This window comes from Idiotropiscis lumnitzeri, chromosome 14 (assembly GCF_059441095.1).
Source record: "Idiotropiscis lumnitzeri isolate Australia: NSW breed Sydney's pygmy pipehorse chromosome 14, RoL_Ilum_1.0, whole genome shotgun sequence".
Taxonomy (NCBI): Eukaryota; Metazoa; Chordata; class Actinopteri; order Syngnathiformes; family Syngnathidae; genus Idiotropiscis; species Idiotropiscis lumnitzeri.
In genome coordinates, this window is record NC_142404.1 from 9,371,618 (window position 1) to 9,389,390 (window position 17,773).

The 17,773-nt window shown below is 37.6% G+C and overlaps 2 protein-coding genes across 4 annotated transcripts; one reads left to right on the forward strand and one right to left on the reverse strand.

Moving 5' to 3' along the window:
- Positions 1-310: 310 nt before the first annotated feature.
- On the reverse strand, positions 311-8,061 carry jam2b (junctional adhesion molecule 2b). 2 transcript variants are annotated; one of them, XM_088315310.1, is made up of 10 exons: positions 7,922-8,061; positions 5,008-5,073; positions 3,992-4,102; positions 3,764-3,913; positions 3,109-3,290; positions 2,866-2,974; positions 2,674-2,781; positions 1,883-1,901; positions 1,767-1,809; positions 311-1,681 (listed from the first exon to the last, which is right to left on the reverse strand). In XM_088315310.1, exons 1-10 carry the CDS (start codon positions 7,965-7,967, stop codon positions 1,643-1,645), a joined length of 873 nt encoding a protein of 290 aa, XP_088171436.1. In that variant the 5' UTR covers positions 7,968-8,061; the 3' UTR covers positions 311-1,642. The 2 variants fall into 2 exon arrangements, with proteins under 2 accessions (XP_088171436.1, XP_088171435.1); XM_088315309.1 differs by having other exon boundaries at positions 1,767-1,821.
- A 7,524-nt stretch (positions 8,062-15,585) lies between these two features.
- Positions 15,586-17,576, forward strand: LOC148323356 (methyltransferase-like protein 21E). 2 transcript variants are annotated; one of them, XM_088314897.1, is made up of 4 exons: positions 15,586-15,645; positions 15,722-15,867; positions 16,271-16,388; positions 17,179-17,576. In XM_088314897.1, the coding sequence occupies exons 1-4, from the start codon at positions 15,627-15,629 to the stop codon at positions 17,574-17,576; spliced, it is 681 nt and encodes a 226-aa protein (XP_088171023.1). In that variant the 5' UTR covers positions 15,586-15,626. The 2 variants fall into 2 exon arrangements, with proteins under 2 accessions (XP_088171023.1, XP_088171022.1); XM_088314896.1 differs by having other exon boundaries at positions 15,615-15,867.
- The last annotated feature ends 197 nt before the right edge of the window (positions 17,577-17,773 follow it).

Sequence of the window (17,773 nt, forward strand, 5' to 3'; positions counted from 1 at the left end):
GTGAAGAGGGGCATAAACGTACAGACACAAATAGTAATTCCTCATTGACTAATGCACCGCTACTGTCAGAATGACGAACGAGGAACATTAAACAGGAAACGGAAATATGGGGCGACTCTTCAAAGTAAAAGGCGCTCGTTTCGTCATTTGAGATGCCGGATTTGATTAAACGTTGCTAATTATGTTAGCAAAATAAATATATTTTAAATATTGGCTACTGGTTTTTTTTTACCCTTATGAAGAACTTTGGCAATGGGTGCTCTCTTTTTTTATCATCAAGGGAATAGGGAAAACAACACAAGAGACCAGCGCATGTCAAAACTTTTAATGGACTAGGACAATAATAAAAATGATAAAAATGGTAAAGAGGAGAAAGCAAAATGAAATGCAAAATTAATTCAACTAATCTTCATAGAGTTCATGCTAAATGAATAAAGGCGCCATCAATTCGTCGGGCCACCAACATTCAGTGCAATGTCTCCCTCTCGTGGCCATGTACTAGTAGTACAACACACATTTACTGCTCAGGAGATATACTCGTGTAAAAAGCTCGTTGTTTTGTTTTGTTTTTTTTGTACGGCACAGTAAAAATACACAAAATACTGATGTCAACATACGCTATGCACATAACGGTCATATTCGCTCTGTGTGAAAGATATTTCATTCTGTATGTAGAACACAATGTACACAGACATCAGTGGGAGGGAATAGGTGGATCTGGTTAATGTAATATTTATTTGACTACAAATAGTGAATATTTTGGCGCTGTTTGTGTTATTATTTTGACAATCGACGGTTTCTAATATGATTTATTTATTTATTTAATGTATTCATGTAGTTCTTTTGTTATTTTAAATAAGACGATAATTGTTTTTGTTTTTGTACGGGAACTGTTTTTCCTATTTTAAATTAAATGTCATTATTTATGAAAATCTTACTCTAAATGGGAATTTGTTGACTGTTTTTTAATGCACGTATTAATATATGTGCAATGAATTAATGTTTTTTTATGACAAACCACTTTCAACATAAAGAAAGACAAACTCAAAAGTCATTTTGGAATATGCGGCTTGATTTAAATTTTTTTTTTTTACTACTAGACTAGATTTGTGAAACTATAAATGTTGCAATTCATACACATTTCCTTCAGTGTTTGCAGACACCCGTTCATTTCTTTCTTAACTCACACGCAAACAAAAGTGAAAAAGAGTAACTATAACACATTTACACGCACAAACACATATAGTTTTGTAAAACAGAGTATAAGAACATAACAAGAAAAATATAGGTTCTGTGTGTGGAAAAATAGATGCAATTCAGTGGGAATCTTTGTTACTTTGCCAAAATAAGTGAGAGGGCATGATTATAATACTGGCGCCTTTAGTGAGAGTGGAATTCCTTTGCCCCTCACAGAAATGGCAAATCATCAAACCTTTAAAAAAAAAATTTTAACCCTGTATTACATAGACAATTGACATAGAAATTGCCCTTGATCCACATCTGTGTCCGGGGTCCAGCAGGGATTATGACAAAAGTCTGCTTTCGGTTTTGGTCTTTGAGAACATACCAGCGTGGGCTGAACAGTTCAGTGCTTTGAACAATAAATGTTGAATTCTGGATTGCCTTGACATCATCGCCCAAATCAGATCATGAAGGACTGAGTCGGTTTGTAGGTCTTGATCTGTGGAGAACAGACAGAAAATCGATTCGTTCTTTGGATAAGCCAGGTTCTTTGGTTGTCAGCAACCCAAACAAACATGACTCACGTTGTGGATGGGTGGGGGAGGAGGAGGGTTGTACGACTTGGCGCTGCAACACAAACTGGACAAGCTGCTTAAATAGTTCAAAAGTGGTTGGGCAAAACAATAGACTAGCAACTCACCTTTTTGTTTTCTTCTCTTCTGGTTGGAGGGACAAAAATGGGAGATGGTCAGGCATTTGCATTGTCACAGTCACTCAAGTCATTTATGATATATATATATATATATATATATATATATATATATATATATATATATATATATATATATATATATATATTGACCTAGATTATTGTAGCTAACGAAAACTAACAAAAAAATTTAACTAAAACTGAAAGAAACTACGTTGTTAAAAAAAATCCGTCTTTAAAAAAATCGGATTAGTTTTAACTACATTTTACGTTTATAAAACTAACTAAAAGTATCATTTTTGTGAAATTGTTGTACATCCATAGCAATAGAAGAAGGAAGGTGAGCTGTTGGAGAACTGTAGTTTAGTTTATTTTATTATACAATAATCAATATTTTTAATTTTGCATTTGACAAATAATCCAGATAGTAAAAATGATTAATTTAAAAAAAAAATTAAAATAAATAAAACTAATACTAAAACTAAATTTGAATCAATTGAATTTTACAGGTTAAGGGTCAAATTAATGGTAGAAATGTTTGAAATGATTTGTCTTGGTCTTAATAGTTTTTTTTTTAGTTAAAAAATTTATATAATCCTAACGTATGTACAATGTCTTGTGTATTATATTTTACTCTTGGGCTTTGTTTCCTGCTACTGAAATGTGTCTTACTTTGCTTCGTACCATGTACCATGAATACGTTCCCAATACATCATTGTGTTTATATTTGTCAAGTTTGCTTTGTAAGCCGCACACAAGGACTACACTAAAACATTACTCACTCTTGCAGCATCCTCGATGTCGGCACACGCACACACAGATGCAGAAGAGGAGCGTGAGAATCACAAAACCTGAAGCGCCAGCTATCAAAATGGCGCTATCCACCGGATCTGTTCCCCCGCCCAAAAACAATTTTTCCTGAGTCTACATGTAAAGCACATAAGAGTTAGGGGTGAAATAAAAACTCAACCTACAGTCAATAACTTTCAGTTGTTGTGCCACGCAGCTCTTGGGTGCGCCCACACTGTTGGAGGACTCGCAACGATACATCCCAGAATCCACTTTGGAAACGCTTGTCAACTTCTGCTCTGGCCGAAGAGTGAAAGTGAGAAGAAGAGCAACAGCTGCACATGTGTTCCTTCACGAGTCCATACGAGTGCACAAACGTGTGCTTTGTGCTCCACGCGCCATGTGTCACACAGCCGGAGCTCACTCACCAGCGTGCCTCTGTGCGTGTCCATTCTGTAAGGCGTGTTGGACGAAACCTTCAGGGCCCTGTTGTCTTTGTACCAGCTGTACGTCGCCGGGGGCACGCTCTGCTTGTCTTTGCACAGGAGCTCCAGGTCAGAGCCCACAAACACCGAGTGGGGCACCTCGCAAGATGGGATGTGTGGCGGCACTGAGGACACACACAATAGCAGCATTTGCAGAATATTCGAAGCAATGCCATTTATTACACATCTATAACATCTAAAACCAGCCGCGAATTCAAATGACTGAGTCACACAATTTGATTACACCACATCGATTGTATTTAAAATCTACTCATTAAAGTAATAATAAAAAAAATTATAAAATGTGACTAAAAGTCTACCTTTCCAAATAACAAATGATATGAAATGATAGAAATATTTCAAAATAAACATTAACAAAAATAGATATGACAGTGATACAGGCATTCAAGAAGAAAAAAGTTTTTTTTTTTTATTATGTTCCTGTGGTTGTTTGTTAAAACAGCTTCATGCTTTTTGCAATATTTTCGAGCCAATTAAAAGCAAGAATTAATATATATTTGAGACTGATTTTTTGTTACCACAGCTTCTGCATTGTATTGTGCAGGTGTACCTAATATTGTGGCTCACAGACGCATACCGTGCACATCGAGGGTGACGGTGGCCTCTCCGAAGCTGACGTGGTCGTCGCCGGCGGTCACCTCACAGCGATACTCCCCGGAATCTTTCTGGGTCACTGAGTGAATGGTCAGAGTGGCTCCCTCCATCTTGGCCCGGCCTGCGTACGAGCCTGCGTTGATGGGAAATCAGCGAAGAAACAAATTGCTGTTTCAAACTCCACAAAACATTACGAGAAGTCGGCACCCACCGGTGAATTTGTTATTAAAGTAGACAAAGGTCACGGCTTTTCCTTTCTTCTTCCACTCGATTCGAGGGTTCTGATCCTTTTCGGTGCGGAAGTCGCAGGACAGAACAGCATCTGGAAGATAAGGACACGCTTATGTGAGCTGATGACGTCGTGGCTGCGTTTGTTTTTTATTTGTGACGTTCCGTGACCTCTTTCGTATTCCAATCGAGGGCTCAAAATTAAATCGATGTTGGAACGTTGTAAAGGGGAAGGTTGCAATCTGCTTCATTGCCACCGTACCGAACATTTTCTGATCTTTTCTTGCGTATTTTTTTTCTTTTTCTTCCAACATACCTCAAATTATTTAGAAAAATATATTTATACATTTCATATATATTAAATGTAATTTTGATTTCTGATTAAATGTTTGGAGACCTTGTATAATTTCAAAATTGTCTAAAAACTTGGAATGCCACCCTCTCTTTGACTTCTGCAGTTTTCCATGAAAGAAAGCTGATTATTTGTTGTTTTTTCCAAATAAGCCATTGGCAAACATCCGCTTTTACTTTGGAAACCTGAAAATTGAGCAATATTTTTACCAGTTTTTAGAGTTGCGGACGGAACCAGGATCTGAATAATAATACATTTATGTTTGTGCATTTTCTGCATTGTCATTTGAAATAATGTCCTGTTTTTTTGTTTTTTATTTTTTAAAGAGGTTGCAAACGCAAAACTTATCAATTTATATATAATTGACAAAATAATCATTAATTGCAGCCCAACTTCTTATCCAATTTTACACAGCCAGTTAATGCCAGCATTTTTTAAAAATTTTATTCCATCCATCTTTTATAGCGCCAGGGATGGCGCTAAGTGGCTCATCAATTTGGTCACTATAGTAAACTAGAGCCTCTAAAGGTTTCAATTTGATTTTGCCTTCAGACGAAGCATAAATGCAAGAACAGCTTGTTTCAACGAATGATACAGCACATTTTCAAGAAGGTTTAAAAAACAAGCAGGAGACGAAGCGCTCTCACCTGTGTGTTCATGGACCTCCACTTTGGTTTTAGTAGAGCTCACTGTCACTGACATACTGACAGGACCTGCAAGACGCAATATGAATGATCAACTTTGTGTTTCCCTTACGTTTTTGGAATGTGGGAGAATGCAGAAGTAGAAAACTCACCAAAAAAAAAAAAATGAAATTCAGAAGTCAGCTTTTGTGGAAAACTTGGGGGTCGCACTAACGTTAAACTTTGATGTCAAGTAGGGGGCTGCAAAATATCATCCTGGTGACCACAAATGGCCCCCGGGCATTGAGTTTCAGACCCCTGTTTTATCGGGTGCGTAAGATAATTTGGGGTTGCAAATGCAGGATTTCCATTTTCAAACTATTTTTGTCTGTTTTATCATTAGTATTAAAAATATTCAATATATAAATAAGCTTTGCTCTGGTTGGGTAGCTATTTTCCTTAATTTGATATGCAAAACAACTTTCTTCTGATTGTTTAGTTCCCAAAATGCGGGCGTCTTATAGCAACCGTGTCTCTTCATTGTGTTGGCTCCGTTTGACATTTAGCAGGCCCGGTTGTACTCGGGGACAGTCAAAATTTTCTCCAGCCTGGTCACCAGTGGGGACTGATCAATGTGTGTATGAATCTGCATGTGTGTCGCTCAAAAGCCAGAAATGTATTTGAAGCACGTTTGAATGCTTAGATTGAAAAAGTCATCCTCCACAAAATTTGGCCAACAGAGAACAATTCTTGTTCCGAAATGCTCCGAAATCCAAATTTTCTCCCAAAATAAATAGAAGCATGTTATTCTTTAACGATTTTCAGAGCACGGAACCTTTATAAGAGCAAATTAGTTGCAGGTTGCAGCTATGCAATGCGCTCCTTTTTGACTCGGGTGGCTTCAAGGCACTGATCAAGAATCCGTTTTGCACTATCAGCAGAATTTTCCATGGTCAAATAATCGCTTATTATGCCCATTGCACGATATCGGGGGGGTTGCTATGAAATACTGTGACGGATTAAAGAGCCTTTTAGGGTGTCAAAATGAATTGATAAATCGACAACTAATTCATTATCAAACAAATCAGCAAGTTTCAACCTCTCAACAGTAATGATTCATTAATTCCGGCAGTCCTCCATGAAAGCAGACTGGTAACATTTTGGCTAATCAAGACAAGACATTTGCAAACATCTGCTTTAACTTTGGACAACAACACCCAAACCAGTAATTGAACCACTTTCAAAACGTTGATGAGATTGCTTAATTGTCGTTTAGTAGCTGTTTTTAATCACTAAACATTACCAAATAGACAACATTAAACGTTAATAAGCAGTCATCATGGGAAAAGGCAATAATTATAGAATTAATACAAAATAAAATATCGGATTATTCAATTAATCAACAGAATAACCTCTAGAAAAATTGACTCTAGTTTGAGTCCTGAAAGATTTCTTTCTTTGAAATTTCACCATCTCAACATTAACACACAATTTGTGAGGGGATTGCCAGGCGTGTGTCGCGTGTGTGTGCATGTGTGTAAGTGTGTTTGTGGTGTCTGTTGGTACCAGGCGCACTGCTGTTTTGGAATGTAAACGTGACGGATGACTTTCAGAAGGGGCGGAGTCAAGGCGATGCTGATAACGTCCTTCTCAAGCATCCGCCCCCACAAAAGAAGCCGGAGCAGAATGAAGAATGAAGGAGAGACCATCGAGTGTATTTGAACACATTGGATTCAAATGGAAAAATGAGCGGTACGCTACATTAAAGGCACACCTGCACCATTTTAACAAGATCCAATGCAAGACCTGCTGCAGAAATTAAATCGCGTGTCTATAATTGAGGCCACAGACAAACTGAATGGAAATGGAAACGAATACTTGATGATCTCAATTCACTACCCTGGAGGATCAAAATATTAAAAACGCCCCCTAGTAAATTCAGCGTTCTGTTAAAACGTCTCGGACTGTGTGAATCAAAACTGAGCCTTACAATTTTTGGAAATTGTTGGATTTTCAAAAGGTACTGGTTTTCATTAGATGCTGACATTTTATCATGGAGCTTTCATGAGACATTTAAGGGTCAAATCTGAGCTCTAAGGTTAAGCCTGAAGTTGTGGTTTGACTTTGGGGTCAGAAATGAGCAAGTTCTTCCCACGAATGATGATGATACACAAAAAAATCGGATGCAATACAAAATTCCACCTCCCAAGGATGTTTCTAATATTTGGACTACTTCTGCTTGATCTGCCTTTTAAGTAAACAGATTATGAGAAGCAATCATTAAACCGACCCAACTTCAAAAGAAAGTTTAGTGCTGATAAATGGCGGTCAACGGGGGAGTTATCTGCACCATAAAGACCACGTGACCGTCTCTCATCAGCCTCGCACATCTCGGCTTCAAACATCATCAGCGACTCGGTTGAATGGAGACACAATACCGCTCCCTGCTTCTCAAGAACCTTCACGACTATATTACAAACGTGTAATAAACACGCACAAAAAAAAAAAGGATTTGTCAACGCGTGGTATTTCAGTTAAAATTGTAGTTATAAAAACAAAACATGACTTCAGACAAATTGTGAAGAAAATGCCCAAAGGCATTTTTTTTTTTATTCATAGAAACGTATTTTTTGCTCATCCATTTAGAACTTGTATTATTGGAATTTTTAAACGCATGATTAAAGTTCCAAATTATAATCATCACAATTCCTACTTTTTATTTAGCGTAGAGCGCACTTGAAATTCTTTATAATCAACAAAAATGCCCCAAGCATCATTCTAACGCCATTTCAGAGTTACCTGAACAAACACTGATGACATGTGCAGGTTTTGCACATGCAAGCGATCAGCAAACTATTGCTCGTTCACATTACATGAACAGAGAACAACATGCAAACAAGTGTCAAAGTTTTTGGGTTTTGGTTTTGGAAACACTCACAGTGTATGCAGAGTAGAAGAAAGAGCAAGAAGATCATCATCGTCATCGTCAGAACTTCTTCTCGTCCGCCGCCACGCGTGGGTTCGGTCGTACGTGCTCTTGTGTGACGGAGTGTGTGGGCATTCTTAAATTTCACACACGCGCACGCAAAAGGGGAAAAAAAGGCGCGAGCGCGGATAGTGGAGCGAATGACCACACGTGACCGTGACGACACTTTGTTTTGCTTCATCATCATCATCATCATTATTACAAGTGAAGTGGACAGTACTCCAGTAGTTGTAGTACGTTACACAACATAATTGATAAGCAACATATTAATAATGATAATAATGATAATATCCATAAATATTTACGATTACTATTCTATTATATTATTTCAGAAAATATTACATTCCCAAATTAAAACAATGAGAAGAAAAATACGATATTATTGGTCGCTATTTTACAATATTTTATTATTAATAAATATTATTTATAGTGTTTTAAAGTCACTGAAGATATTGAATGAATGTGCTCATATGCACGTAGACAGAGAGAAAGAGAGAGAGAGATGGACAAAATACGTTTTTAATAACATCTAAAAATATTAGTTGGTTCATTAATAAAAATAAATGAATAAATAACATAAGAGAGGAAATATTTGGGCCATTATCAATAAGTCGTAATTTCAAGACTTACATTTCCATTTTTCGAAATTTTACAAAAAGTACTTAAAGTCATAATTTTCCATGAAAAAGTCACCCTTTTACAAGTTGCAATTTTACAGTAATTTCGTGATTTTATGAGCGACAATTTTGCAAGAAAAAGTCATTTTGGGAGAGAAACGTTTTGTGGCAATATTGTGGTCATTTTACGTGAAAAAAAAATGATGAGAGTAAAGTTCTAATTTTAAGATCTAAAATTCAGATTTAAAATATATTTTTCCAAGAAAAAAAAGTATCAATTTTATGTCAGTCAATTTGCAATTTTATGAAAATAAATTTGTAATTAAAAAAAACCTCATTTCTGAACATTACAAAATAGGATGATAGAAAAGTCATAAAAACAAAAGAACAGTAAAATAACAAAATACAATATTCCAATCACACTCAAAGTTGTGGTACTTCTATGAGGAAAAAGTACACGATAGATAGATAGATAGATAAAAAGCCTGTAGAGTTTCACTGCATGCGAAAATGAAATGGGAGGTGGGCCAGTTGGTCATGCTGAGGCCTGCTGGTGTCATCGCCATGTTTTGGTGCAGCAGAAGGAGAAGAGAAGACGAAACAGCTGCAGCTTGAGCTGCAACCGTGTCCTTGCATATTGGGTTTCCCGCCCGCATGGCCCACACAAGCGCCCATTGTCGCCCGTGCTGCTTGCCTGTGCCACATGCTTACATTTGGGGCCATATGCGTGCGCACACACGCGCACGAACACACACACACACACACAAAAAGACAGGGGATACAAACGCACCAAATCTTCGCCGCCGCACCTGTTCACGCTGTCAGCTGTCGTCCTGTGACGCACACACACGAGCACACGCTTATAACATGACACTTTTCACAGGCGTGTTGTTCGCCCTCACGTAATAAATCCCCTTGTCAGCGAATCATCAGGCCAACACATTAGGTACAGCTGCACAATGAAACACTTCCAATACAAGAGTTCAGAAACGTTCCTAATATTTGGGTTGCCTTATTTAACGACATGAGAAGGAGAGTGAAAGAATGATACTGTATGAGTCAGTGGTGAGGGGTCAAGACCAGCAAGGCCTTCGCTGCTGGCCTAAACACGATCAGAAGCGCTGGCCAACATTTACAACCTAAATTCTGATACAGTGGTGCCTTGAGATGTATTTAATTCTTTATGCGACCACACGCATATCTAAAAACTAGAAACTCATTACTCGAATAGCTTAGGTCCTGCAGTCAAGAAAGAAATGCTATTTGAATATAAACCAAGCATGGGTTCTGAGGTCAGCAGACTCGGGTCAATTAGTCGAGCGCAGAGTTCAATGCAAAAAGCAAATCAGCATTTTGTTGCTATGCTGCACGCAAATGGAATCAGACGTTAACAGAACTCAAGTTAGCCCCAAGTGTATATGCTTTGAATCCAGGTTGGAAACGTCAATTTTATTTTCCCCCCATTCTATGAGTCAGGTCTTTTAAAGCATTCCGACGATCAATCTTTGCAAAATCTTGTTCTTGCGCTGTACATTCTTTTAAGAATTTTAGTCAATTAAATTTTACTTCCTTGATTTGCGTTTAAATGTCTTATATTCTTCTAGGGTGGTGCCCCCTTTGCTTTTAAATGTCTTATCATATTTTTTTTAATGTTGTATCTACAACACTGTGAAGCACATTGAGCTACCTTGTGCATGGTAAACGGGTTGTAGAGCGAGCGCTTTTTTACCTCGTCATTCAAAGCGCCTCACACTATTACCTCATCTACGTACTGATAATTTACCATTTACCATATTTCAATGGGCATCAAATTTGTACTATTTCTTTACCAACCCTGTCACCATGCACTCTAATTTTTTGAATTGTCACCATTCACCACTAGATGGCAACCAAAGATTATTTGCACTTGCACCATGTCCGATACTGTCCTACAGTATACAATACAATACAATACAACTTTATTTATACTACAACATGAGGAGACTTAATAATTAAGGGATTTGGAATGACATGCAAGACAAAGATAATAGTTGAATCATATTAAAATTTTGAGTGAAGTGAGTTTTGTGGGGGAAAACAATGCAAAAATTGAGTTCTTGCAAATAATGTTGATTTGCTGTTCAGCAGTCTTGTGCCATCCTTGAATAGTAAATGTTATGCATGAGCGCCATACGCACTGAAAAGAAATAAATCACAGAATATGTTTTTTTTTCTTATTGTTTTATTGTAGCATGGTCACAGGATGAATTAAATTCGCAACTCAAGTCGCCACGTTACTGGTACGAGGATTTGGTTTTTATTTATTTTTTTGGTCCAATTAGAAAAGAGCCCCTTTGTAATGCCATGTCAGGCTAATCTGCCGATGGCCTTCCGAATCAGTCGTACTGCTGGCTCACGTAATTTAAATTATATCGGCATCCGGGCTGTTTCTTCAACCAATCTGGTTTCAAATTTGTCCTCGCCATGCCATACCACTCGCCCTTGGTGACGTCAGCATTGTTCTGTCGTCTGATTGGATGGTGATAAAAAAAACTAGTAAAACACATCCACATAGAATCTGAATTTGTGGTTCGTACGACTGACTGTGATTCTATTTTTATTTTTTATGTTTTGTTTTAATTCATTTTAATTCTGAATTGCTCCAGGTAGCCTGTATGTCCTATTTGTTCTACCACTTCTTGTGTAGACTGTTTTTTCTTATTAAATTTACTGTGAATCATGGATATACCATTCTAGGTTTTAAAATTGAGTTGATTGTTTGAGGTAATAAAATTAATAACAATAATATTATTATGGTATGCTAATTAAATAACAATAATATCCTAACCTTATCTAAAGTTGCCTTTGCTGGTACATTTGTTCTTAGTTGATATTCCCATCTACGTCCACATGGTGGTGCTATGGTCCAAGTTTGGCAGCTAATGGCTGCAGACTATTTCGAAGCAGGCAAAAGCAACAAGAATGTTGAGCGCTCGCATGTTCTCTCCCATGATCACTGCACTCTGTCTTCTTGCCAGGGATGATTCTCTGGTTGCCATGACTACCTCAATGACACCAGCAAAGGAAAACAATGAGGCCGTCATAACAGATCTGAGGTTGTTATTTTGGATATATTTTGGGGGAGGAAATGATGATGATGAAGATGAAGATGCTAAATCCTCATGTTAGACTTAATATATTATGTTTGGCTGGATTCTGTTCAACAACAATATCACATGAAGGTGTGAAAGTTCAAGTTTCTTGATACTATATTTCAAGATTACTATGATTTCAAGTAAGTGTTATGCTAAATATGAATGTTGGAAGAAATGAGGTGAATGCATGTTAGCAAACTGTGTACTTCAATTGTAGGACAACTATTACTTCAAATATGTACCACAAAACTGTAGGTTACTAAGTGGATTACAGGATTTTACCCTAAATATTACAAACTAAACAAAGGACTTTGGAGCTGAAATTTGAATATTTTAACATTGTAACTTAACAAAAAATAAATTAATTTAACAAATTATATGCAAAAATACATTTACAGTCGCCAAAGTGACGCAAAAAAAAAGAAGAGGAATGTGTATCTTTGACATTTACTGTATGCATTAATGGTGGTTAAAAATATTCACATTAAAAGAAATAATAAGTTTAAAATACAAACCATGTGCTTGATGACGTTCTTGTCGGTATGATGTTTTTGAGCAACCACAATCCTCTCCTCACCTTCCCTTTAACAAGTGCAGCACAGGAGATTATCGGACATAAGAGAACATGTTCACACGTCACTGACCTTTGGAGGCCAAATTGCGGGATTACCAAGCGATGAAGAGCATGCTTGATTGGCAGCTTTTTATCCTTACAGATGCCTCAGATTAAGCCATAATTTATTTTTTTACAACATTTTTTCGCGTACCTTGACCTTTGATTTCACCTTAATTTTATTTTATTTTGGAGTGTGTGTGTGTGTGTGGGGGGGGGGGTGTTTCTGGGTTCTTTTGTTACCTCACAGTGCAGAGGGTGTGGGTTTGATTCTGTCCTGGCCTCCTTGTGTGGAGTTTGTACGTTCTCCCCGTGCTTCCATGGGTTTTCTCTGGGTATTCCGGTTTCCTCCCACATTCCAAAGACATGCCTGATATGTTGATTGAACACTTTTAATCCTCCTTAGGTATGATTTTGAGCGCAGATGGTTGTTTGTTTTTGGGTGCCCTGTGATTGGCTGGCAACCAGTTCAGGGTGTACTCCGCCTACTGCCCAGAGACGGCTGGGATAGGCTCCAGAGCCGCCTGCGACCCTCGTGTGGCTAAAATCAGATAATGGATGGATGGATGTTTCTGGGTTCTTTTGTTGCCATTCATATTATCCATCTGCAATTTATCATTAATTTTCTTCCCGCGGCCAAATCCAGGGAGGATGGTGACAGCTCGTGAATCTTACATTTCTGAGTTCTAATAAGTGCAACTGTTGTCACAGGAACTTAAAACTGCTTAGAGGTGGTCTTATAGACTTTACCCTTAATGTGCTTGTTTATAATTTTCTTTCTAATCACATGTGACGACCCTTTCCTTCACTTTCTCTGGGCCACGTGTAGTGTGGTACGCACTATGTCACCAAACAGCAAAGTGACTTATCAATCTTTAAATAGTCCGACTGACTGATTACAAGTTTGATGACAAGTGTGGCGCTAATTAGAGGGCATGACCATGTCCCCCTATGCTCAAATTATTCAAATGATCTTTTCATGGGGTACCATTATTTTTGACCGAGTTGTCCATAGGTGCCAATGTCAGTGTGAATGCTTGTTCATTTATATGTGCCCAACTATTGGCTGATGACCAGTTCAGCCCCTCCACTCCCCCACAATTATTTGGAATAGGCTCCACGGCCCTAGGATAAACAAGATGGATGGATGTGTCAAGCACCAAAGTTTGCCCACCCCTACTGGCTAGCCTGATACCACTACGGTGAACTTTATGCAGGACTTATGACAAACATATTTATAGAATCATGTATTGTTGGTTCCTCACAAATAAGCAATTAAAGCACCGTGAGTTTTTTGTGGCAGTAAATCAGTCATCATGCAGCAGCAGACAATTGAAATAGAGCCGCCTGTAATCCCGCAGAGGAGGCGAGCTGCTAATGCCCTGACTGCTTATTACACATGCCTTTTCCATGACTGTGACAAAGTGAAACTCACTGATGATGTTGATGCTTGCCATCTGTCATATTGAGAAATTTTATGTTGTGTTAGGCCCGTCAGTAATCTGTGGAGCCACAGTTAAAACCATCCGATATTTTATTTGATATTCTAAAATATATTGATTGAAAAAAATACATATATATATATATATATATAATGGTTGCACTTATAATAATAGTATATGTTTGACAAGCACAAAGGCATTTTTTTTCTGAAAGTCAATGAAAGAAATTATTTATTTGTTTTCTGACATTTGTCTTATTTTCTCGTTTAATGTAGTTATTTACTATTATTATTATTATTATTATTATTATTATTATCATTATTATTTTTATTTATTTCTTAATTATTATTATTATTCACGTTTGAGTTATTTTCAGCATCTGTTTCTTGAATTGTACTACAGTAATGGTTTTCAAATATATAGGATTTTATTTTGAAGGGCACAACTACATTAGATGTACAGTACTCTGTATATATGGTGTAACAAGATATATTCATATTACTTTAAATTATTGTACATTTGTTCTTGTAAAATATATAATAATTATCTTCAAGGAGTTAATTTTGCTTATGGTGCCATATGAGTTGTATAATTCCTAACAAATGATTAATACTACGATATGAAGCTGCCAATGAACTGTTTGTTTCCATCTTGAGCAAGATACTGAATCCCGAGTTGCTCCTGACGGCACGTCATCAGTAGGTAGATGAGGTAATAGTGTGAAGCACTTTGAGTACCGTAGGTAGAAAAGCTCTATACAAATGACATTCCATTATCAATAGATTAGGAGAAAGAAAATGCTGAGGATAATAATGTTCAGAAGAGAATATATCTATAAATAGTACATTATATAATATAGCTATCTAAATTATATATTGAAAGGATTTTATATAAAATACTAATAATAATAATAAGAAGAAGAAGAATGATGTAGCATCCTCTCTCCCAAGCAGAGATTAGGGGCGTGGTGCCCGTGATGCTACCTCAGCATATAAACACGAGAACAAGGGCGAGGGGTGCAGTCAAAGTAAAAAAAAACAGAAGGAAGGTTCCAGTCAACTGCTTCAATAAAGGTATGTTTCATTTTACGCATTCTGCACGCAAGGAGTATTTCTACGGAATACATTTTATGGGGACTCGTGCGAATGAGCGAGATAATGTTTTATATGTGGTATTAATTGCTATGCAAAGACAGTAACTGTCGTCACTGATCACACTGTAAATAAATAGTCATTGACATGGATGTGGCGGGCTTAAAGCAGCTGTGTTTGTGGGGGGTCCAGTGGCGACCACAGGGACTATCACACTAAGTCCAGCTCATGCCGAAACCGTCGAGGCTTTTAGTGAGCTTAAAATAAATGCATAAATCATCAATGCAACGCTTGTCTCTGAATTTCAGCGTACAAAACAAACGGGAGGATGAACACTGTCGTTTTCTATGTTCAAATAGACATTCTAATTTTTCTCAAAATTAAACTGCCGAACTTGCATGGGGAAGCACAGGTAAAAAAAAAATGTCATGAAGTTAAAAAGTCACGCAAAAAAAGTCAAATTAGTTAAAAAGAAATTCTGAAATTGTAATGTGACATGAGTAAATACAGATGACAGAAATAAGTTAAGAAAAAACAAAGCAGTATTATGTGTTTGTTTGTGTGTTCGTGTGGGTTAGTGCGTTTGTGTTTTAACGTTGGAAGATTTAAAAAAAAAAAAAAAAGAAATCTTGGAAGTGTTGAATCTTAACTGCAATCACCTCAGTGACGGAGATGCAGCTTTGCATTTTTCCAGTATTCAATGGAGGGAGTGTCTTCAATTAGTCCAGCAGTCCTTCAAAAGCAACCTGAGAAGGATCAAATGGAAGGTACCGATGATGGTGCGTCCAGTATGCATTTGTATGTCAGGTCAGCTGACATGTTCATGTTTTGGGCTCTTGTTGGTTTTGTCGTCAGACTGTAAAGTGACGACGGTGGACAAGCGGCGTGTCTGGGAGTCAAGCGTTTACGATACACTGCAAAAAGAGGCCTTCCATTTTGTGGGTCAACACATCAGCATCCGGGAGTCCACAGATTGCTTTGGCGCACTCGTCTGGCCTGGAGTATGTTGATGATACAGTGATGCCTTGACTCATACTATTCAAACACAATTTTTGCTTGCAACTGATGGCAAAAAAATGATCTTCGACTCGTATATAAAAAAAAAAAAATTGGAAAGTTGGCTCATTCTTTGATGTTAATGCACTACAGTGGCCCTCACGCACACACATTTTGCATACCTCCCACAAACAAACAAAAAAATATATTGTTTTTTAGTTTTTCTGTTTTGCTGAGCCAATATCTGTTTTTCAAGGAAAACACTCACTGGAAGTTTATCAAAAAATTTGGGGGCAATTTATTTCTTTATTTTCAATGCATTTATACTAGCGGTCCCCTATCGCCCCCTGTGCCCAGCGATTAGTGAGGATCCAGCGTATTGTTAAGTGTGTTTCTTTTCATGTCCAGGCCATAGCGTTGGGCCACTACCTGGAGAACAACCAGCAGCAGGTCAACCTGAAGGACAAAGCGGTGCTGGAGATTGGAGCAGGCACAGGTTTGCTGTCAGTAGTGGCCAGCTTGCTTGGTACGTAAGTTTTCATTTATTTTTTTTCTCACTCAGTTTCTCATTCTCATATAAATCAGTCACGGAGAGGTTCATCCTTTTGATATGTTGAAGTGGGCATAGGTAGCGATGTCCACATGAATTTTGGTGCCAATTGATCACCGTTTTTTGGACGTTCTCAGCAATGACAGTACAATGATTTCCAATGGAGAGTTCGCAATCAGTCCCTTCAATGACTCAGAGGGTGGGCGTGGCCATATTCCTCATAAAAAAATTAAGCGTTTTTCAAGTCGTCTCTTATTACTTAATTTCTCGAAAATGAATTGATAAAAAGAGAATGACAACAAATTTCAGTTTCATGATAAAAAAATAAATTAAAATTCATATTGAAAAAAATATATATTATGATAATGAATATTTTATTATAGTGTATATAATATAGAATGAAAATGAAATGAAAAATGGGCCATCATGAATGTTGTCCTCCTTCAAATTACCTACCAGATTAAAGTTGAGATATTAGAAAAAGTGGTGATTTACAAGAAAACTTCCGAGAAAATTTCCTTCTGCCCCTTCCCGAAATTAAAACTTTGCATGCAGTGTCTTTTCTTACTATTATTTTGTGATTTTTATTTTGATTGTTTGATAAAAAATTACATTAAAATCTGAATTATGAAAAATGTCCCAAAAAAGTCATGATTTAAAAAAAATAATAACATGTCATAATGAGGTGGTGAGCGAATAAGTACATTTGCCGTGTAGAACTCAAGAATACACATTTTCAGAACCTAGTTTTTCTTCTCTGATCTAGGTGCTTGGGTGACAGCTACGGATCTTCCTGATGTTTTACCAAATCTGTCTTTCAACCTGATGCGGAACACCAAGGGTTGTTCCAGACACACGCCGCAAGTGACGACCCTCGCCTGGGGTCGCGACCTCCAACGAGACTTCCCACACTCGTCGCACCACTACGACTACGTGCTAGCGGCAGACGTGGTTTACCCCCACGGAGACCTGGACCGGCTGTTGGACACCATGTGCCACTTCTGTCCGCCAGGAGGACGCACCACGCTACTGTGGTCCAACAAAGTTCGCTTCCAGTCAGACGTGAGGTTCATTGAGCGCTTCCAGAGCACTTTCCATGCCACGCTGCTCGCAGAGTTTCCGCAGCAGGAAGTGAGGATTTACAAGGCCACCGCCAAGGAGTGACGATCAGAAAGGAATTTTTGATACTTAAAAATGTCAGTCTCAAGAATCAATTTAAATTGATAATTTTTAAGTTACAAAAATGACAAGAATTAAATCAAAATGTTACCCCAAGAAAGTTGTGAAAGAAGTATAAGTTTGGAATATTTCAAAAATGAATTCATTCAAACCAGTGCTTTTCAATTCTTTTCTCTTATGCC

Bases quoted from the DNA above. Each gene is read 5' to 3' on its own strand.
- jam2b (XM_088315309.1), bottom strand. From the start codon at position 7,967: ATGACGATGATGATCTTCTTGCTCTTTCTTCTACTCTGCATACACT. The intron at 4,103-5,007 runs GTGAGAGCGCTT...CTTATCTTCCAG, and splicing joins GGAGGTCCATGAACACACAG to ATGCTGTTCTGTCCTGCGAC. The intron at 3,914-3,991 runs GTGGGTGCCGAC...CCATCAACGCAG, and splicing joins CTTTAATAACAAATTCACCG to GCTCGTACGCAGGCCGGGCC.
- LOC148323356 (XM_088314896.1), top strand. From the start codon at position 15,640: ATGATGGTGCGTCCAGTATGCATTTGTATGTCAGGTCAGCTGACATGT. The intron at 15,868-16,270 runs GTATGTTGATGA...TTTCATGTCCAG, and splicing joins GCGCACTCGTCTGGCCTGGA to GCCATAGCGTTGGGCCACTA. The intron at 16,389-17,178 runs GTACGTAAGTTT...TCTCTGATCTAG, and splicing joins AGTAGTGGCCAGCTTGCTTG to GTGCTTGGGTGACAGCTACG.